We start from the raw sequence: 23,346 nt of genomic DNA on the forward strand, positions 1-23,346 counted from the left end.
GAGCCACCCATACGTAAAATGTATGCCCATATGACTGTAAATTGCTTTGGATAAAAGCATCTGCTAAGTGACATATATTATGTTGATTAAATGGTCTATGACTGTCATACAGTACACACTTTTATTTTTTGTTGTCCTAGGCTACCTGGCTAAAATGCTCACTCGCAAGCCTAACTTCATTTCATGGACAACGTTAGCTAGTTAACATTAGACTTCTACATCCTCTCAGTCCAGGGGCACAAAGTATGAATGTATGGTTGGATCAGAATCGCCATTATAATCATTGGCCAGTACGGAGATAAGTAAAACCACACACCAAGTCCAAATCCCTATCTCCATTCATAGCTAATTTAGGAAACAGACCATTTTAGCTAGCTAGTTAGCCACCGCAGGACAACAACACAACAAGATGCAACAATTCAAGTTGTTTCTGTCAATGACATATTGCTCTTGATGCGATGTGATGGAGTGAAGCCTAAAATAAACTGGCGTTCCTTTACACAGTTGAGCTGAATCTTTTTAGCTCAATGCTGATTGGCTATTACTTTCTACTTTTTTTCTCAAGCGAGGCCAAATGCTCACTGGCTTCCCTTGCATTCAATGCTATTGGCGGCAACAATGTCATACTGTTTATGACCAGACAGCATCAGATAGATGGCCTACACATACAGAAACAGAGGAGCGCTGTTTCGCTCAGTTTGATGCTTTTTCCAGTGAGATACATTCAGCCTCATGCAAATTGAAGGAATCTTTTGAAAACACAGAGACCAAAGATAAATTATTTTATAAATATGTTTTATTTGTTTTTGGGGGAGGCCTGGCATCCCTTGGCATCCATGAATACATGCCACTGCAATTAGCTACTGTTTTTGAATAATATGGGCTGCATACTCCACTCAAACCATAATATGTACTATTTTTATTTTATCTCCTATTTCCTATACTGAACCATGTATAATTAAAAAAGAGAGTCAATAACGTCTCTCCCTCTCTCTCTTGAATCTGATTAGTCTAGCTAAATCCATCACCTGAGGGCACACCTTTCCGTCCCGTGCGCCCACATTTCTTAATTCCAGCCGCAAGAGGGAGGTGTTGATTGTGATACAGCACCGAGTTGTCTGCTGCTAGTCTACCCATCATCATCATCATCATCATCGGGGTCTGGCTGGCTGTTGTATTTGCGTCGGAACGGTCCGAGCTAAAGTGCTTTGGCTAAAGGATGTGGGATTAAAAGAGAATAAACGGACAACATACCTCCCTGGATTTCATTTGTTTAACGTTACCGTCTCTGCTTCGAAATGTCGGGAAAAATAGAGAGTAAGCAAGGTAAGCTCGTCTAGACTGGACTAGCTAGATAAATAGCTAACGTTAGCTAGCTGTTAGTCTGGGGTTTGTCTGCCTCTTCTTGTAGCCAGAAATGCGGCCAGCCAGTGTGGTTTGGTCTAGTTGTGGATCAAAGGCCGATTCTAACACCAAACTTCCACATTGTTGCGGTAACAGTAGCTAGCTGGCTATCTACTACATAGTCAATATTTGCTAAACATTCAATCAGTGTTTAACTACCTAGTGAGCTGTTATTGTTGTTGTTAGTTAGCGAGCCAGATAATATTTGATTTCTAGCTAGAGTACGCTAGAATTGGATAGATTTGCTATCTACATGCTAGGCTAACTAGCTAACGTTATTGAAACGGAAAACATTAGGTAGCTAACGATTTTCATAACTTGTGTTATAGTTAGTTACAATGTTGCAATATAGCTAGCTATATTCGGGTTATATTAGTCAAGTTAGCTAGCTAACGCTAGCTGCTTTTTTTCTGAAAAGATGGTGACGAATTTAACGTTATAGAATATGACTAGGTACTGTAGGTAGCTACAGTAGTCAGCTGTAGCCCGATAGAATGTCTTGACCGTAACAGTACTAAACTTTCGTTAAGTAGCTAACTACTTTAGCTACATCCTAACGTAGTTTGCTAATCCACGTTACTTTTAAGATGCACAGTGACAGTTGTCGCCATTCATTCTAGGATACGTGGTGGGGTCTAGCTAGGTACTGTAAATGAGTAGGCTAACGTTCGTACAGTAACCTTAGTGTTTTTTCCATCCTTGTGATTTTTATAGGCAATAATGGTAACGTACTAATCTGGGTTGGTAATATTACAGTACCTCATGCACCACCTGCACTGACTTTACTAATCAGGCACTAGCTATTCGAGGAGAATGACAAGTACTTTGTCTAATTCACTGTGTTTGAGTTTCCCCCTTAGCTTGGGTTCTCGAACTATTGTGAGTTATGGCTAGTTCTCTATATCACGGAACACTGAAAACCTCCTTTGACTGGAGAGTCTCTTCCTCTTCAGTCAAGTGTCCCCATCTGTTGCCACTTGTACCATGTATGTTTTCTAGCTATCTATTTTGTGAGTTGTCACTAGAGAGCTAGTTGAGGCTGCTATGGACGGGAGTCAAGCCAATCCATCTTTTTTTGCAACCTTGGAATGAATTTGGTATGTTTGTTACTCATACCTGATTTGTCCAAGTACAGTGTATTCGAAAAGTATTCAGACCCCTTGACTTTTCCCCATATTTGTTACGTTATAACCTTATTCTAAATTTGAAAAATCTACACTCAATACCCCATAATGACAAAGAAAAAACAGGTTGTTAGACATTTTTGCACTTTTATAAAAATTTAATGGAAATATCACATTCACATAAGTATTCAGACCCTTTACTCAGTACTTTGTTGAAGCACCTTTGCCAGTGATTACAGCCTTGAGTCTTCTTGGGTATGATGATATAAGCTTGGCACACCTGTATTTGGGGAGTTTCTCACATTCTTCTCTGCAGATCCTCTCATGCACTGTCAGGTTTGATAGGACAGCTATTTTCAGGTTTTTCCAGAGTTGTTCGATCGTGTTCAAGTCCGGGCTTTGGCTAGGTCACTCAAGGGCATTCAGAGACTTGTCCCGTAGTCACTCCTGCGTTGTCTTGGCTGTGTGCTTAGGGTTGTTGTCCTGTTAGGTGAACATTGGCCCCAGCTTTGGAGCAGGTTTTCATCAAGGATCTCTCTGTACTTTACTCTGTTCATTTTTTTTCCTCTATCCTGACTAGTCTCCCAGTCCCTGCTACTGAAAAACACCCCCACTGCATGATGCTGCCACCACAATGCTTCACAGTAGGGATGATGCCAGGTTTCCTCCAGACGTCAAGTTTGGCATTCAGGCCAAAGAGTTCAACCTTGGTTTCATCAGACCAGACAATCTTGTTTCTCATGGTCAGAGTTCTTTAGGTGCCTTTTGGCAAACTTCAAGCGGGCTGTTATGTGCCTTTTACTGCTTCCATCTGGCTACTCTGATTGGTGGAGTGCTGCATAGATGGTTGTCCATCTGGAAGGTTCTCCCATCTCCACAGAGGAACTCTGGAGCTCTGGCAGAGTAAGCATCAGGTTCTTGGTCACCTCCCTGACCAAGGCTCTTCTCCCCTTGCTCAGTTTGTCCAGGTGGTCAGCTCTAGGTGGTTCCAAACTTCTTCCGTTTAAGAATGATGGAGGCCACTGTATTCTTGGGGACCTTCAATGCTGCAGACATTTTTTTGTACCCTTTCCCAGATCTGTGCCTAGACACAATTCTGTCTAGGAGCTCTACAGACAATTCCTTTGACCTCATGGCTTGGTTTTTGCTTTGACTTGCAGTCAACTGTGGGACCTTATATAGACAGGTGTGTGCCTTTCCAAATCATGTCCAATCCATTGAATTTACCACTGGTGGAATCCAGTCAAGTTGTAGAAACATCTCAGGGATGATCAATGGAAACAGGATGCACCTGAGCTCAATTTCGATTCTCATAGCAAAGGGTCTGAATACTTATGCAAATAAGGTATTTCTGTTTTGCAAACATTTCTAAAAACCTGTTTTCGCTTTGTCATTATGGGGTATTGTGTGTTGATTGATGGCGGGGGGACTTTAGAATAAGGCCTAACGTAACAATGTGGAAAAAGTCAAGGGGTCTGAATACTTTCCGAATGCACTGTATGTCCCACCCCTAAGTATGTCCAACTTACAGTATGCCCTACTCAGTCTATTTCCCTGGTTTGTTTTTGCATTAAAATATCTGTCTCTGGTTATGAATGAATTGAAAATATGCTCCTGGTGTATCTTTTCCGTAATGGTTTAGTTATGAGACTGAGAAGCCTTCATGCAGCAATATGCCCAAGTCGAGCCATGGCCTCCCAATCAAAAGAGATTCTGCTACTACTCTCATTGGAAGCTCGGATTCCACATTATGCTATAATTTGTGGTTTTGTGGAAACAAACAAGTAGCATCATGGAATTCTAGAGATGTTGTCCCAATACGAGTTTTAAAGGTGTTGCAGCCTAATTAAAACAAACTCTGTGGTGTAGTAGCCTACAGATGGGTTCTGATTTTAAAGAGCTGGGTGTTTGTCCAATGGAGGTTGTAACTCATGAGCCATGGGAAAAGGTTTAGGCTAGTGTAAGCAAGTGGAGCAGCAAGTGTCCTTTCTCCCCTACAAGTAGCCAGCAGATCCGACCCGCTTGCTTACAGCTCCACTAGGGTCGGACAGGCTTCCTGTTTAAGACCACCCCCCGTAAGCGGCCCGAGATATGGTTCGGGAAACATACCTGTATCCAGGAATGAGAAATGGCCATTAATGGGCCAATCAGTTTCTTTGTTGTTCAACGTGACATTCCATAATGGCTGCTGTGCCTACTGCTAGCTAGCATGAGGATGAAAAAGGTTGTTTACTGAAACTAGCAGGAGTTCAATCTTCTCGGTGTAACAGTTGGGATAATGGGACAATTCAGAGTACAGCGTATTTCTCATCCCTGGATTGATGTATGTTTTTTCCGAGCCATATATTGCGCTGGCTCCGCGTTGTCGTAATCTACCCAAGAAGCCTGTCCGACCCCAGTGCAGCTGTAAGCAAGCGGGTCGGATCTGCTGGCTACCCTACAAGATGCTATTGTATTTGCTACTGTGTGTACTACTGGAAAATTTCACAGTAACGGAATTACGCTTTGCTAGTGTTTTTCCACTCTAAAATGTATACCAAACAAAAACCATGATTTCAAAGTTTAACAAACCATACAACTCTATGCACAAGGATTACTTTTAACAATTTCTCCTGAAAAATTTACAAAAACTAAGTTGGTGAAAGAACTGTGCAGATGCATACTTTGGTAACAGAATTACTGTAAAATCTCCCACAGATTTTTATGTGGCCACGTTTTCCAATAACTCTGTAAACTTCTTACGGCTGAAATCACGTTAACGGCATCGATATGACAACAGCCAGTGAAAGTGCAGGGCGCCAAAGTCAAACAACAGAAATCTCATAATGAAAATTCCTCAAACATACAAGTATTATAGACCATTTTAAAGATAAACTTGTTGTTAATCCCACCACAGTGTCCGAATTCAATAAGGCTTTACGACGAAAGCATACCATGCGATTATGTTAGGTCAGCACCTAGTCATAGAAAAACACAGCCATTTTTTCAGCCAAAGAGAGGAGTCACAAAAATCCGAAATGGAGATAAAATGAATCACTAACCTTTGATGTTCTTCATCAGATGACACTCATAGGACTTCATGTTACACAATACATGTATGTTTTGTTCGATGAAGCTCATTTATATCCAAAAATCTCAGTTTACATTGGCGCGTTATGTTCAGTAATGTTTTGCTTCCAAAACATCCGGTGATTTTGCAGAGAGCCACATCAATTTACAGAAAACTCATAATAAACATTGATAAAAGATACAAGTGTAATGCATGGAATTATAGATACACTTCTCCTTAATGCAACTGCTGTATCAGATTTCAAAAAAGCTTTACGGAAAAAGCACACCATGCAATAATCTGAGTACAGCGCTCAGAGACCAAAACATGCCATACAGATACCCACCATGTTGTGGAGTCAACAGAAGTCAGAAATAGCATTATAAATATTGCCTTACCTTTAATGATCTTCATCAGAATGCACTCCCAGGAATCCCAGTTCCACAAAAAATGTTTGTTTTGTTCGATAATGTCCGTCATTTATGACCAAATACCTCCTTTTGTTCGCACGTTTAGTTCACAAATCCAAATTCACGAGGCGCAGGCCAGACGAAAAGTCAAGTTCCATTACAGTTTGTAGAAACATGTCAAACGATGTATAGAATCAATCTTTAGGATGTTTTTATCATAAATCTTCAATAATATTCCAACCGGACAATTCCTTTGTCTTTAGAAATGAAAAGGAACGCAGCTACCTCTCACGCCTGACTGAGCTCATGGCCTTCTGCCAGACCCCTTAGTCAAACAGCTCTTATTCTCTCCCCCTTCACCGTAGAAGCCTGAAACAAGGTTCTAAAGACTGTTGACATCTAGTGGAAGACGTAGGAAGTGCAATATGACCCCATAGACACTATATTGGGTAGGCAAAGATTTGAAAACCTACAAACCTCAGATTGGATTTTTTCCTCATGTTTTTGCCTGCCATATGAGTTCTGTTATACTCACAGACATCATTCAAACAGTTTTAGAAACTTCAGTGTTTTCTATCCAAATCTACTAATTATATGCATATCTTAGCTTCTGGGCCTGCGTAGCAGGCAGTTTACTCTGGGCATTCATCCAAGCTACTCAATACTGCCCCCAGCCATAAGAAGTTAAATACACTACTTACGAGAAGTATGTGGACACCTGCTTGTCGGAAAAAAAATCTAATTCCAAAATCATGGGCAATATGGAGTTGGTCCCCTGTTTGCTGCCACAACACCCTCCGCTCTTCTGGGAAGGCTTCCATTCAGCGACGAGCATTAGTGAGGTCGGGCACTGATGTTGGGGGATTAGGCCTGGCTCGCAGTCGGCGTTCCAATTAATCCCAAAGGTGTTCAATGGGGTTGAGGTCAGGGAACTGTGCAGGCCAGTCAAGTTCCACACCAATCTTGACAAATAATTTCTCTATGAACCTCGCTTTGTGCACAGGGGCATTGTCATGCTGAAGTACGAAAGGGTCCTTCCCAAACTGTAGCCACAAAGTTGGAAGCACAGAATCGTCTAGAATGTCATTGTATGCTGTGCCATGTTGAAAGTCACAGCTCTTCAGTATGGCCATTCTACTGCCAATGTTTTTTATATGGAGATTGCGTGGCTGTGTGCTCGATTTTTATACACCTGTCAGTAGAGGTCGACCGATTAATCGGTAATGGCCGATTTAATTAGGGCCGATTTCAAGTTTTCATAACAATCGGTAATCAGTATTTTTGGACACCGATTTGGACAAAAAAATAAATAAATGTTAATGTATTTTTTTACACCTTTATTTAACTAGGCAAGTCAGTTAAGAACACATTCTTATTTTCAATGACGGCCTAGGAACGGTGGGTTAACTGCCTTGTTCAGGGGCAGAACGACAGATTTTTACCTTGTCAGCTCAGGGATTCAATCTTGCAACCTTACGGTTAGCTTGTCCAACGCTCTAACCACCTGATTACATTGCACTCACGAGGAGCCTGCCTGTTACGCGAATGCAGTAAGAAGCCAAGGTAAGTTGCTAGCTAGCATTAAACTTATCTTATAAAAAAATAATCAATCAATCAATCATAATCACTAGTTAACTACACATGGTTGATGATATTACTAGTTTATCTAGCGTGTCCTGCGTTGTATATAATCGATGCGATGGCATTCGCGAAAAAGGACTGTCGTTGCTCCAACGTGTACCTAACCATAAACATCAATGCTTTTCTTAAAATCAATACACAAGTATATATTTTTATACCTGCGTATTTAGTTAATATTGCCTGCTAACATGAATTTCTTTTAACTAGGAAAAATGGTGTCACTTCTCTTGCAACAGTCAGGGTATATGCAGCAGTTTGGGCTGCCTAGCTCATTGCAAACTGTGGGAAGACTATTTCTTCCTAACAAAGACAGCCAACTTCGCCAAACGGGGGATGATTTAACAAAAGCGCATTTGTGAAAAAAGCACAATCGTTGCACGACTGTACCTAACCATAAACATCAATGCCTTTCTTAAAATCAATACACAGAAGCATAGAGCAATTTCCAAACCCCTGAATGTACCACGTTCATCTGTACCAACAGTAGTATGCAAGTGCAAACACCATGGGACCACGCAGCCGTCATACCGCTCAGGAAGGAGACGCGTTCTGTCTCCTAGAGGTAAACGTGCTTTGGTGCAAAAAGTGCAAATCAATCCCAGAACAACAGCAAAGGACCTTGTGAAGATGCTGGAGGAAACAGGTACAAAAGTATCTATATTCACAGTAAAACAAGTCCTATATTGACATAACCTGAAAGGCCGCTCAGCAAGGAAGGAGCCACTGCGACAAAACCGCCATAAAAAGCCAGACTATGGTTTGCAACTGCACATGGGGACAAAGACGGTACTTTTTGGAGAAATATCCTCTAGTCTGATGAAACAAATAAAACTGTTTGGCCATAATGACCATCGTTATGTTTGGAGGAATAAGGGGGATGCTTGCAAGCCATAGAACACCATCCCAACAGTGAAGCACGGGGGTGGCAGCACCATGTTGTGGGGGTGCTTTGCTGCAGGAGGGACTGGTGCACTTCACAAAATAGATGGCATCATGAGGAATGGAAAAGTATGTGGATATAGTGAAGCAACATCTCAAGACATCAGTCAGGAAGTTAAAGCTTGGTCGCAAATGGGTCTTTCAAATGGACAATGACCCCAAGCATACTTCCAAAGTTGTGGCAAAATGGCTTAAGGACAACAAAGTTAAGGTATTGGAGTGGCCATCTCAAAGTCCTGACCTCAATTCTATAGAACATTTTTGGGCAGAACTGAAAAGGCGTGTGCGAGCAAGGCCTACGAACCTGATTCAGTTACACCAGCTCTGTCAGGAGGAATGGGCCAAAATTCACTCAACTTACCCAAGCTTGTGGAAGGCTACCTGAAACGTTTGATCCAAGTTAAACAATTGAAAGGCAATGCTACCAAATACTAATTGAGTGTATGTAAACTTCTGACCCAAGTTCTCATTTACAACTGCGACCTGGCCAAGATAAAGCAAAGCAGTGCGACACAAACAACAACACAGAGTTACACATGGAATAAACAAACGTACAGTCAATAACACAATAGAAAGCATTTTTGCAATTTGTTCCAGTCATTGGCAGCAGAGAACTAGAAGGAAAGGCGGCCAAACGAGGAATAGGTTTTAGGGGTGACCAGTGAAATATACGTGCTGGAGCGCGTGCTACGAATGGGTGCTGCTATGGTGACCAGTGAGCTGAGATAAGGCGGGGCTTTACCTAGCAAAGACTTGTAGATGACCTGGAGCCAGTGGGTTTGACGACAAATATGAAGAGAGGGCCAGCCAACGAGAGCATACAGGTCGCAGTGGTGGGTAGTATATGGGGCTTTGGTGACAAAACGGATGGCACTGTGATAAACTGCATCCAATTTGCTGAGTAGAGTGTTGGAGGCTATTTTATAAATGACATCGCCGAAGTCAAGGATAGGTAGGATAGTCAGTTTTACGACGTTATGTTTGGCAGCAGGAGTGAAGGATGCTTTGTTGCGAAGTAGGAAGCGGAAATGTGTCTGCCTTCATTTCCCCAAAATAAAGATTCTTAGCTATCATTTAACCCTCCAATTTGATATGTTCTTATGAACTTCACATTTTGATGCTCATGGGTCCTTTTAGATGGAAATGCTCTACTACTAGTGTTTCAGGAAAAATGAGTGTTGGCTATCTAGCAGTGCCCGTTAGGAGCTTCCAGGGACCAGTGATCTTCTGCACAGCAACACTTTGCAGTCATGAAGCAGCATTAACTATCACTCCACAAAAGCCATATCCCTTTGTGGAGCAAGGGGAACAACTAGCCTACTTCAAGTCTCAGGAGGAGTGGTGTCACTTGCACAAGGGATGCTACTAGCGCACTGCTAACTAGCTAGCGATTCCACATCAGCTAGGCTACAAAGTTGGGGGGAATTAGATTTACTGTAGGGCTGGGCGGTATACAGTATTTTACTATGTACCAGTATTGATGCACGGACCGGTTTGGGTTTTTACCTTCTATAATGGTATTTCAATGTTTGGTTTGTTACGTGTGATACACTGTGTGTAACGTCCATTTTTATAGTTTACTCCACTACTTGATTCGTCTCTCTCCATGCCGCTTTCCACACAAACCTAACCCTGCCCCCTGTCACTGAAGGAACGCATTTGTTGTTACTTGACCACGAGACATAAGAGTCCAGTCTGCATGGTCATGCAACAATGTTGATGACAACAATGCTATTTCCACTTTGCTTAATTTAAATCCATAAGCGCTCTATAATTACACTATTGGTTTGTTTCTTACATCTGCGAACATCTAGTTTGTCTTTTAAATCGTGTTCGCATTAATACTAATTGCTAGTTCGTTATCCGCTAATGGTAATTAGCTGGCTAGCTAGCTAATAAATGTACTGAGTCGGAGCTAACGTAGCTAGCTGTACAGCCAGATACCAGTGATGGTATAGGCCTAAATTATCATGTTGTTTGTGCAACATTATCTTCTAAATCAAAGAGGAATAGGCAAAACATGAATATGTTAGGTACATGAAGTAACTAAGAGAGCATTTAATCTATTCAAATATTATAGGGTCCCCTAGGAAACCCCTAGGAAACACTGTTTGAAAATAACTCCTCCCTGGCATTTCTTTAATTGTCATGTCAAACGCTGTATTCAAAGAAGGCCTACATTTTTTTGCCCATATTGTGCAGCCCTACGTGGCAGTGTGGAAATGAGTGCAGGAAAGGCAGAAATTTATGAAAATGTATACTCTTTTTGGGGGGTTGACGTTTAAATTGAACAGTATGAAACGATCAGAATGGAGAAAGACTTATTGAAATCACTTAAAATGTGTGTTGCCACCCTAGGGTCATGCACTACTCATAAAGCAAATTTAGAACTTTTATTATTCAAAAACATAAACATAATATACAGACAGACCGTTAAAAATATCGTAATGATATTTTGGCCATATCGCCCAGCCCTACACTTTACTGTGTTTTATTTTGAAGTAACGGTTCATTGTTTCCAGATTTCTATTAAATATGACCTATAATTACTTACAATATGAGTTAAATAGTTTTCCTTCCAAAAAAATGCTAATTAAGTATGTTAAAAAGCAGGTTTTCTGTTTTGTAATGGTGTTGGTCGTACACCAACAACAGAATGGTGTGAGTGTATACCGGTCATTAAAAATATGCATGCGAGGTAGAACGCTGATTGGCCAGCTCATATCATACTCCATGAGGAAATGACAAGCATTTTTAAAACCGGCTGTTTTGAGATACACGTCTGAAGTGTTTTTTTTTAGTGTTTCCCCCACCCAATTTATGCTTTGGCCACAAAAACGAGTATAGGAAGTCAGTAACATTATTTTGGTGTGAGTTCACAGCATATGTGAGGTTTTCACTCAGTTACTTTAAGTATGTTTATGTTTTGCAGACAAAATCTTACCAGAGCCGCCAGATCAGTATTGAACACAGTCTGAGGCCCTACATATCATTGTATTGCTCTCTCTTGAAGTGATGTTGCTTAATACTAGCAGTAGGTGTATTTTAGGCAGACAATTCCTCCTACGGGGAGAGAGCTCTAGAGGCTATGTCTTTTTGTTGTGGCTGCATCTCTAAAATTAACCTTCATCTTCAGTAGTCCTCCCACTAGTTCTCTGCAGTTTCTCTTGGTTGAGAGACCAGATACGTTTTTATGCGTGACCTACTTCTGTGGTTGTTTCGGGGTTTATTTAAATGTGGAGGGGCTGAGACCTACTAACATGGTGAGAACACTGCCTCAGTCATGGCTGTTCTGGCCTCTCCTTTGTTTACAACCATTACAACCATCTCGGTGAAGTGATTTCCACCCTCACACAGAGACCGAGTGAACAGGCGAGTTGACTGTACCCTCTTGCTTATGTTACTTTTCTTCTCAAGCTAGCTGGACTGGCTGTTGCAAATGGATGCATAGCAATCATGCCTTATTGTCAAAAGAGTTAACTCCCAGTAGTACTGCGTTTCAGTTCAATTAGTTTTGAAATGGAATAGGAAGTAGTGAGGAGAGCCCTGACTTTCTAAAACGGGCTATGTAGGCTGTTGTCTGAATGTATCTATTACAGGAAGGGAAATGGTTCAGCCCTCACACGATGTTGGAGACCGATGCCTCAGCCATTTAGTTTATCTTTTGGTTTAATAGTCAGTGTGCATGTTGACCTGAGAGCAAAGTGACCCATCATAGCAGTAGCCAGCTGTTAACATCCTATTCAACGGCAACAGCCAGCTTCCGGCAAGGAGAGCAGTCAGAACACACACACACAGCCTCATTTATTGTTCAATGTCTAGGCCTAGATGGATTAATTCTGTCGCACATGATCAATGTAGACTATACATTTTTCTCAACTTGAGCACTGCTCAATAGCGGAGATGCTAATTCCTTGTTTTGCTAAGTTCACCGTATTGTACATTGCTCTCCATTTACTATTTTCTTGTATGGTCATTAGCAAAGTATACACTATCCCAATTTTAGCTTCAAGACACCAGAAATGTGAAAAACCTCAAAAGTAGATTGTACTGATTTATTGGCACATTGAACCATATCGCGTGCCAAAGTATAAAAACTGTGTATACAGTGTTAAAACAAGGACGTCATATCTGAATTGTGCCATCTTTATGCATGTTCGCAATTGTTTTTGGGCCCTGCTTGCCGTTTAATGACTTGGTCCATTTGAAGTGTTTCTTACAACTCTTTGTAATGGCCTGTATGTATTATTTGATCACTGGGTGTGCCGTGCCGTCACCAATGCTGGCAGTAGCCTAGATACGAGCTCCAAACGAAGGCTTTTTTGTTATGCTTCAACCTGTCTACACCGCTTAATTCACTGAGCAAGTCACTGTTTAGGCTAGGTGTATAAGCCTTTAAAAAATTGTAAAAAAATCTATTGAAAGTCTTGACTGAAATAATAGTGTACACTATAGTGCTGAGTGATTTGAGCTTTTTGAGGTTGGTTCGGTTTCAGGTTGGTTAATATTTTCAAAGATGTTATGAATACATTATGTAGGTTCAATGCGGTAACAACACAGAATTAAACATTTGATTGTAGTGACTGCCCATTACTATCACTTATTAGGCTCTAACCATCATTTATTCATATTACCTAAATGAAATATTTAGGCACACACAGTACCTGTGAAAAGTTTGGACACATACTCATTCCAGGGTTTTTCTTTATTTTTACAATTTTCTACGTTGCAGAATAATAGTGAAGACATCAACATATGAAATAACACATATGGAATCATGTAGTAACCAAAAATGTGTTTAAAATAATTTTTATATTTGAGATTCTTCAAAGTAGCCACCCTTTGCCTTGATTACAGCTTTGCACACTCTTGGCATTCTCTCAACCAGCTTTATGAGGTAGTTACCTGGAATGCATTTCAATTAACAGGTATGCCTTGTTAAAAGTTAATTTGTGGAATTTCTTTCCTCAATGCGTTTGAGCCAATTAGTTGTGTTGTGACAAGGTAGGAGTGGTATATAGAAGATAGCCCTATTTGGTAAAAGACCAAGTCCATTTTATGACAAGAACAGCTCAAATAATCAAAGAGAAATGACAGTCAATCATTACTTGAAGACATGGAGGTCAGTCAATCTGGAAAATGTTAAGAACTTTGAAAGTTTCTTCAAGTGCAGTCGCAAAAACCATCAAGCGCTATGATAAAACTGCCTCTCATGAGGACCACTACAGGGAAGGAAGACCCAGAGTTACCTCTGCTGCAGGGGATAAGTTCATTAGAGTTAACTGCACCTCAGATTGCAGCCCAAATAAATGCTTCACAGAGTTCAAGTAACAGACACAGCTCAACATCAACTGTTCAGAAGAGACTGCGTGAATCAGGCCGTCATGGTTGAATTGCTGCCAAGAAGCCACTACTAAAGGACACCAATAAGAAGAAGACTTGCTTGGGCCAAGAAACACAAGCAATGGATAATTAGACCGGTGGAAATCTGTCCTTTGGTCTCAGTCCAAATGTGTGATTTTTGGTTCAACCCGGCATGTTTTTGAGACGTAGAGTAGGTGAATGGATGACCTCTGCATGTGTGGTTCCCACCGTGAAGCATGGAGGTGGAGGTCTGATGGTTTGGGGGGTGCTTTGTTGGTGACACTCTGTGATTTTATTTAGAATTCAAGGCACACTTAACCAGCATGGCTACCACAGCATTCTGCAGGGATACGCCATCCCATCTGGTTTGGGCTTAGTGGGACTATCATTTGTTTTTCAACAGGACATTGACCCAACACACCTCTAGGTTGTGTAAGGGCTATTTGACCAAGAAGGAGAGTGATGGATTGCTGCATCAGATGACCTGGCCTCTACAATCACCTGATCTCAACCCAATTGAGATGGTTTGGGATGAGTTGGACTGCAGAGTGAAGGAAAAGCAGCCAACAAGTGCTCAGCATGTGGGAACTCCTTCAAGACTTTTGGAAAAGCATTCCAGGTGAAGCTGGTTGAGAGAATGCCAAGAGTGTGCAAAGCTGTCCAGGCAAAGGGTGGCTACTTAGATTTTTCAAAAATATTTGTTTTGCACTTTTTTGGTTACTACAGGATTCCATATGTGTTATTTCATAGTTTTGATGTCTTCACTATTCTACAATGTAGAAAATAGTTCAAGATAAACCCTTGGATGAGTAGGTATGTCCACACTTTTGACTGGTACTGTGTGTGTGTGTATATATATATATATATATATATATATATATATATATATATATATATATATATATATATATATATATATATATATATATATGGGTTTATGGCACACGAGACACCTGTCTTATTTGTGCCCATCTCAGTGAACTATCCATTGCGGAGGCTGAGACTAATCCTTTGCGGAGGCCGTAGGTATTGCACAATCCAAGAAGAACGGGAGTATGTCTAAGATGCACAATGCACTTCTCTCTCCAGAATGCTGCCAATTAGTGCACATTCATTGTTTTATAACTTCATTTTGTGAATTGTTTGCAGTTGATCGTTAATGTCTTTCAATTCCCCATTACATATATCACCAGTAGTACATTTATTGTTAAAAACCATCATTTCTAATCTACAATGTTTGTTGCTTTGGTTACGGTAATTTCTGTTAATGTTAATATATTATTCCTGTCTTTTACCGTTCTCATTGTCGGAGTGGACATGTTGTTTTCAAAGTGCACAACCTATGCTACACTTTAGAGAAACAAGTTTTGGTTTATTTCATTCCATTTACAAGTTTTGTAAATTTAGTTTGGAGCGCTCCTGTCAATGCTGCTTACACACACACACCAGTGCATTCGGAACATATTCAGACCCCTTGATGTATATTTGAGCTAAATCCCAGCACATTCATTGATAAAGGTAACCCAATTTAACAAATCACACACCAGAAAAAAATATTGGAAAATGTTATGCAATTCAAATGAACAAAAATGCTATTTCCTTATGCAGAAAACATTTGTTCACCCCTACCTTTTACCATCACCTAAACTTAGTATCACGTTCACCAAAACAGGTGCAAATGATTAGGAAATCGTTAGAGTGCCTTGGGAGGGTCCAGCCTTCCATAAAGATTAGAAACTTGGTATGGTTTGGTCTTAACCATATGGGTGTGTGGTAACACATCATGCAAAGATTGAAATACCTATCCGAGGCCCTCAGAAGAAAGATTATTGATGTCTGGGAGGGGTTACAAATCCAATTCCAAGCACTGCGTTCCGCTGTTCCACAGATCATCTACAAATGCAGAAAATTCCAGACCACTGGCAATCTACCTAGGACAGGTCGTCCCACCAAATTCAGCCCAAGAGCTGACCGAAAGATGCTCATAGAAGTAGGGTTGCACATTTTGGGGAATATTCAGAGGTGGAAACTTTCTGTGGGAATTAACGGGAATATATGCACATTTATATTAATACTATATATATTTATCATATGGTGACAGAAACATAAATCTTTTACCTTATCATAAGTAGACATAATTGCAAATTATTATTTTTAAACAATTTAGTTACGAATTGAACTTTAATTAAATGAGTTGACTCTCCACATGGGATGATTTCACTGAACAACACAAGAAAGGGAATATTGAATGATCCCCAATGATCCATCGCATCTCCCAAAAACATTTTCAACATACATCTGTAAAGTGATAGTCCAGAAACTAAAGCTTTGGTTGTCTTCCTCTCAGGCTTCCATGCCTTCTCCCTGGACCTCCTCAATGTCCACCTCTTGAACATCAGACTCTGAGGCCTCATCTTCACTGTCACTTTCCAACCTGTTTTGAGGATGGCTCGTTGTCAGGCTCAAAACGCCTCAAATTTGTCCGGGTGGCCACCAATTTTTCAACCCTTGTATTGGTCAGCCTGTTGTGTGCTTTGGTGTGTGTGTTCCCAAACAAGGACCAGTTGCGCTCTGAGGCGTCTGATGTTGGTGGGATTTGGAGGATGATGGAGGCAACAGGAGAAAGAGCCTCAGATCTACTAAGTCCCTTCCACCAGGTGGCTGATGAGATATGTTGGCACGACTGCCATATTGCATCTCCACCCCAAAGCCCTTGCTTGGAAGTGTACTTCGCCAGACTGCCAAGAACCTTGCCCTCATCCAGGCCAAGGTGGCGAGACATGGTCGTGATGACACCATAGGCCTTGTTGATCTCTGCACCAGACAGGATGCTCTTGCCAGCATACTTGGGGTCCAACATGTACGCTGCGGCGTGTATGGGCTTCAGGCAGAAGTCTTCACGCTTTTTGATGTATTTCAGAACTGCAGTTTCCTCTGCTTGGAGCAACAATGAAGTGGGCAGGGCAGTATGGATTTCTTCTCTTACATCTGCAAGCAGAGTCTGAACATCAGACAGAATGGCATTGTCTCCCTCAATCCGTGCAATGGCTACTGCTATATGTTCCAGGCTGCTTACCACTCTCTCCCAAAATACATAATCCAGGAGGATCCTCTTGATGGGGCTGTCTATATCGGCAGACTGTGATATGGCCATTTCTTGGAGAGACTCCTTTCCCTCTAGGAGACTGTCAAACATGATGACAACACCACCCCAATGGGTGTTGCTGGGCAGCTTCAATGTGGTGCTCTTATTCTTACTTTGCTATTTGAGGTTGATTGCTGCTACAACTTGATGACCATTCACATACCTGACCATTTCCTTGGCTCTCTTGTAGAGTGTAACCATTGTTTTCAGTGCCATGATGTCCTTGAGGAGCAGATTCAATGCATGAGCAGCACAGCCAATGGGTGTAATGTGAGGGTAGGACTCCTCCACTTTAGACCAAGCAGCCTTCATGTTCGCAGCATTGTCTGTCACCAATGCAAATACCTTCTGTGGTCCAAGGTCATTGATTGCCTTCAGCTCATCTGTAATGTAGAGACCAATGTGTCTGTTGTCCCTTGTGTCTGTGCTCTTTTAAAATAATGGTTGAGGGGTGGAGATGTAGTTAATCATTCCTTGCCCACGAACATTCGACCACCCATCAGAGTTGATTGCAATAGTCTGCTTTCTCTCTGATTTGCTTGACCTTCACTTGAACTCTGTTGAACTCTGCATCCAGCAAATGAGTAGATAAAGCATGTCTAGTTGGAGGGGTGTATGCTGGGCAAAGAACATTCAGAAATCTCTTCCAATACACGTAGCCTGTGAGCATCAGAGGTGAACCAGTTGCATACACCGCTCGAGCAAGAAATTCATCAGCATTTCTCTGACTACGTGCCTCTGAGTCAAAAACTTCTGATTCCAGGAAGACCATGATGCTATCGATAAGGTGTCTGATTCATCATTTTCACCTCAAATAGAAGGAGGGACTTTTGTCAGAGGTTGCTTGTTGTGAGCGCTGAGGAAAATGTATGTACTTGGGCAGATGATTCTGCATCTTTGTTGCATTCTTCACATATGATTTGGCTCAGAATTTGCAAATGTACACAGCTTTTCCATCCACATTAGCTGCAGTGAAATGTCTCCACACATCAGATAGTGCCCGTGGCATTTTCCAGTAAAGATTAGAAAACAATGAGTAAACAAAACCCAAATACAATCTCATGTACAGATAATTAGTTAAGCAGTTAGATTAAACAACTCCTTTGTAAGATACATGTTTTAAAACGAAACATGTATGGAAACAGGTGAATTAACACTCCTCAGTTAGCAGGCTCAAGCAAGCTAAAACCCACATGGTAGCAAAATCTAACTAGCAGAAATTGTTAGACAGTGTAGTTGTGTGGGCTCAATAACATCTCATTAGTGTGCAAGATCTTGAGAATCAGCTGTACATGTGATGGAAGAATGCACTGTGCATGCAGTGTTGCAATTCCATTGAACTGGGGATAGTTGCAACAAGATCTAGAATTGCCTTATGTGTATCCCACAAAAAAGGTTGAAACTTTTATTGTTGAATTTAAGCAACATTCCCCAAATTCCAAGGCTTAACTTCCCATGGAAAAGTTCTGGAAATTTACCGGACGTTTCTGACCCTTTGCAACCCTACGTAGAAGCCTCTAAGAACCCCAGGATAACATCAAGGGATCTACAGGGATCTACTCTCTTACCACAATCAATATCGAAGTGCATGAGTCAACTGTCGGAAAGAGACTGCACAAACTTGGCCTACATGGTAGGTCGGGAAGCCTCTGCTCTCAAAAAAGAATATCAAGAGAAGACTGACGTTTACCAGACAACACCTGGCTAAAGACCAAAACTACTGGAACAATGTGCTCTGGGAAGATGAGTCAAAGGTGGAGTTGTTTGGCCGCAATGCTAGATGCCATTTTGGCAAGAATGAACACTGCCTTTGAACAGAAGAACCTCATACCAACCGTAAAGCACGGAGGTGGTGGCATTATGGTTTGGGGCTGCCTGAGGGCCTGGCCAACTTGCCATCATTTAGTCAACCATGAATTCCATATTGTACCAGAGAATTCTTGAGGAGAATGTAAGGCCATCTGTCAAAAAGCTGAAGCTGAGCAGAACATGGATCTTGCAGCAGGACAATGATCCAAAACACACAAGCAAAGCCACAACAGAATGGCTCAAAAAGAAGAAATGGAGGGTTATGGAATGGCAGAGTCAAAGCCAAGATCTCAATCCTGTCGAAATGCTGTGGGGGGGAATTGAAGTGGGCCGTACATGCAAGAAATCCCTCGAACATGACACAGTTGAAGCAGTACTGTAAATAAGAGTGGGGGGGAAAGTCCTCCCACTCGATATAAGAGACCGATAGACAGTTACAAGAAAGGCTACATTAAGTTATTTCAGCCAAAGGGGGCAACATATGCTATTGAAGCTAGGGCTGTGCTTTTTTTTCGTGCACTATGGAATTACATTTCTGTTTATTTTTGATGAATAGATGATTACAAGGCATAATCTTTCAGTTTATTTTGTCACTCCAGAGATGTTAGATCGGGTTCTGGTCCGGGCTCTGGCTGAACAGGTAGCTGTAGGCACAATGGATTCTGGTCATTGTAGTTAATTATCACGTTTTCTGCACTTAACTATTATGAGTTGGACACCATGTCACAGAAGAGATCTCTCTAGAGAAATGGTACAAACAGCATGCTGACGGACAGCAAAACCGCTGAACTAAATGGAATTCGAATATACTACTTGAACCGATGTGGTCAATTAGTTATTTTAAAAACTGAAATCACTCAGCACTGGTAAAGTTATTTTAGTGGGACTATATTCACACCCACTCTTGTGTCCTGAATACTGAGGATGAATACTCTTTATCACTGAATGCAGTGCTAGATTCAGAAATCATGACACCAATGTATTTCATTGATTTGTTTTGGTGTCCCAGTGTCCATTTGCAAGGTTCACTATGTGTCGTCCTTAGCGCATGATGCCTGGCTACCATCGGACACGTGTCCGTACTCCGGTGTATGTAAGGCCACTGCTGCTCAGGCAAGACTGAGTTGAGCAGACAAGCTGTTGCCACGGGCGTCTCCAGGGGCAGACTGTTGCGGTGTGTGGTGTGCAGCTCTCCACACAATCTGCCCTCAGGTCTGCACTGAGGTGGAACTAATAGAGCTTTAGTGGAAACCACCGCACATTGGGAAGCACTGCACAGGGAAAGGGAATCATAAAATGCATATGCCTAGTTTTTATATTGCTACGTGACAAGTGTCTATGAAATTAGCCGGAGACAACACACCCAGTGACAATCAACCTCTCCTTGTCCCAGTTTGTAATCCCCACATGGTTTAAGCTGGCCACCGTCGTTCTTGTTCCCAATAATTCTAAGGCTTCATGCTCCAATGATTACCGCCCTGTAGCACTCACATCTGTAATCATGAAGTGCTTTGAGAGGCTGGTTATGGCACAAAGCAACTCTATCATCCCAGACACCTCAATTTGCATTCCCCCCAACAGAACCATAGATGACACCACCTCAATTGCACTCCACACTGCCCTCACCTACCTAGATAAGAGGAATATCTATGTGAGTATGTTGTTCATTGACTACAGCTCAGCGTTCAACACCATTGTCCCCTCCAAGCGCATCACCAAGCTTTGGACCCTGGGACTAAACACCTCCCTCTGCAACTGGATCCTGGACTTCCTGACGGACCAACCCCAGGTGGTGAGGGTAGGCAACATCACCTCCGCTACACTGACCCTCAACATGGGGGCCCCACAGGGGTGTGTGCTAAGTCACCTCCTGTACTCCCTGTTCACCAACGACTGCGTGGCCATGCACGACCCCAACACCATCATCAAGTTTGCTGACGACACAATGGTGGTTGGCCTGATCACCTGTGACGATGAGACAGCCTACAGGGCGGAGGTCAGTGACCTGGCAGTGTGGGGCTGGAACAACAACCTCAATGTAACTAAGACCAAGGAACGGATTTTGGACTACAGGAAATGGGGGAGGGGGGGGCGAGCATACCCCAATCCACTTTGATGGGCCTGCAGTGGAGAGGGTCGAGAGCTTCCTTGGCTTTGTTCTTCTTTTTATATCTTGTGTGTTTTTGTTCTACCTTGTTATTTTTAGTATTACATTGTTATTGATTACTGCATTGTTTGGGGTTAGAGCTTGCAAGAAATTCAAATCACTAAGAACTTAAAATGTTCCACACACACAGACACAGTCGTGAAGGTGCATCAGCTGTACCGTTGAGAGCATCTTGACTGGTTGCATCGCTGCTTGGTATTGCAATAGCACCGCCCTTTATCGAATGGCACTACAGAGGGTGGTGCAGACATCCCAGTACATCACTGAGGCCGAGCTCCCTGCCATCCAGGACCTCTGTCAGGCGGTGTTAAATGAAGGCCCGGAAAATAGTTCAACTCCAGCCACCCAAGCCATAGACTGTTCTCTCTGCTTCCGCACGCTAAGCGGTTACCGCTGCATCAAGTCTGACACCAACAGGCTCCTGAACAGCTTCTATCCCCATGCCATAAGACTACTAAATAGCTAACTAAATGGCTACACGGACTATCAGAGTTGACCTTCGTATTTTATTCATATTTCTGTCTATACTCACAGGGCCCTACACAGTATGCACACTGATTCTCCAACACGCATACACTCACTCCACCATTTGCTCACACACGCATAATATTCACATACATTTTATAATAACTCTATATACACACACACTCACATACAATCATCATATGTGCTTCTGCTACTCTGTTTATCATATATCCTGATGCCTAGTTACCTTACCCCTATGCATATCTACCTCTATCGATCCAGTATCCCTCCTGCACTTTGTAAATATGGTGCTGGAACTGACCCTGAATATAGTATCCTTACTTACGTTATCGTGTTCTTCTTTTTATATCTCGTGTGTTTTTGATCTACCTTGTTATTTTTAGTATTCCATGGTTATTGATTACTGCATTGTTGGTTAGAGCTTGCAAGAAAGGCATTTCACTGTACTTGTGCATGGGACATTAACTTGAAACTTAAGTCCCTCTGTTCAATTTAGTCTGTAGTCAAACAAGATTTTACTTCTGCTTAAATAGTCTGGTTTTAAAGGGAAATATTATCAAAACTACCAGAGAGCCTATTCTGGAAATGTGACATGTTTGAAGAGTATATTGTTACTGTCAATCTCTAAAAATAAGCTAAATCAAAAAGGTTTTGAAATATTAAGGTGGAGCTTTATAATTACTAAGTCTGTGACGATACCAGTACAGCAATATTTTTTTCAATGGCAAAAATGGAATTATGACGCAGTCCAAACACTTTGGTCCTTTTTAAAAACCTGCTGGATGTAAAATATTCAGTGCTAATGCCTGGAAAATAAATGTAACTCTGGCTGACACCTTCATGATATTTGTTTCCAGTGCTGTTTTCCTAAAAAAAAAAGTGAAATCCTCTTTGTTTTGTTTCCTTGCCATGATACTAACGGGTACAGTGATACTGGTATTGTCCTGGCCCTAATAGTTACGCGATGACATCACATGACCGCGTTCCTTCAGAATTTTTGGGCCGATCCTAATTTATTCAAAAAACGTTGTTCGTCATTTGTCATAATAAAGGAAGTTCGACGAAAGAAAAATGCACCCCTGTTGAACAGATAACATTTCTCCTGAAGTTGCTGTTTGCATTTACCCATGTCGCAATGTTGTTGCAACATTGCTTTTTGTTGAATAAACCTGGGTCAATGGAAACCTGCCTAGTGTGTCCCAGCGCCTGTGTCTGTACGAGTTGCTAAAGGTGCTCATTTTGGCCTTTTGATGCAGTTGACTTGGAAAAACGGTCAATTTAGCCTAAAATTAATTTCAGGTTTTGTGGGTAACCATTATTTTCATACAGCTGAAGAACAGTACATGGTTTTTGAAATGAAGACAGATCTACAATGCTCTCATTCGTATAATTAGTGTTCATGAGTTTTCTATTATCTCACTCTGACAACACATTTTTACTGTCTTATTTCTTATATCTGAGCATTGTGAGAGGTTGTGCTTAAGTCTGAAATCATGTAACATTTAGATGAAACTTCCGTATGTGTGATGTATCCGAAAGTGAATTTCTAACAAGGGTTCTCTCAATTCACTCTGTAGATAATGAAAGTTAAGCTATTCTCTTAATTCTCCCTCTCGCTTTCCCTCTCCTCCTCAGACTCCCAACGCTCCCATTTGTCTTCCTTCACCATGAAGCTTATGGACAAGTTCCACTCTCCCAAAATCAAAAGGACGCCCTCAAAGAAAGTCAGTAAGCCACCTTTAGAACGTAGCGTCAAGACTGCGGAGAAACCTGCTAACAAGGTTTGTTAAATGTCTGTTTCTCCCTCT

The 23,346-nt window shown here is 41.6% G+C and overlaps 1 protein-coding gene across 5 annotated transcripts in view; it reads left to right on the forward strand.

Moving 5' to 3' along the window:
• The first annotated feature begins 1,133 nt into the window (after positions 1 to 1,133).
• The window catches only part of LOC129825990 (rap guanine nucleotide exchange factor 1-like), a 50,639-nt gene continuing 28,426 nt past the window's right edge, over positions 1,134 to 23,346 (forward strand). For all 5 annotated transcript variants that reach the window (XM_055886211.1, XM_055886213.1, XM_055886214.1 and 2 more), the window contains exons 1-2: positions 1,134 to 1,326; positions 23,174 to 23,319. In XM_055886211.1, coding sequence (XP_055742186.1) covers positions 1,299 to 1,326; positions 23,174 to 23,319 — 174 coding nt within the window. In that variant the 5' untranslated portion in view covers positions 1,134 to 1,298. The remainder of the gene's footprint in view (positions 1,327 to 23,173; positions 23,320 to 23,346) is intronic.

This window comes from Salvelinus fontinalis, chromosome 28 (assembly GCF_029448725.1).
Source record: "Salvelinus fontinalis isolate EN_2023a chromosome 28, ASM2944872v1, whole genome shotgun sequence".
Classification (NCBI taxonomy): domain Eukaryota; kingdom Metazoa; phylum Chordata; class Actinopteri; order Salmoniformes; family Salmonidae; genus Salvelinus; species Salvelinus fontinalis.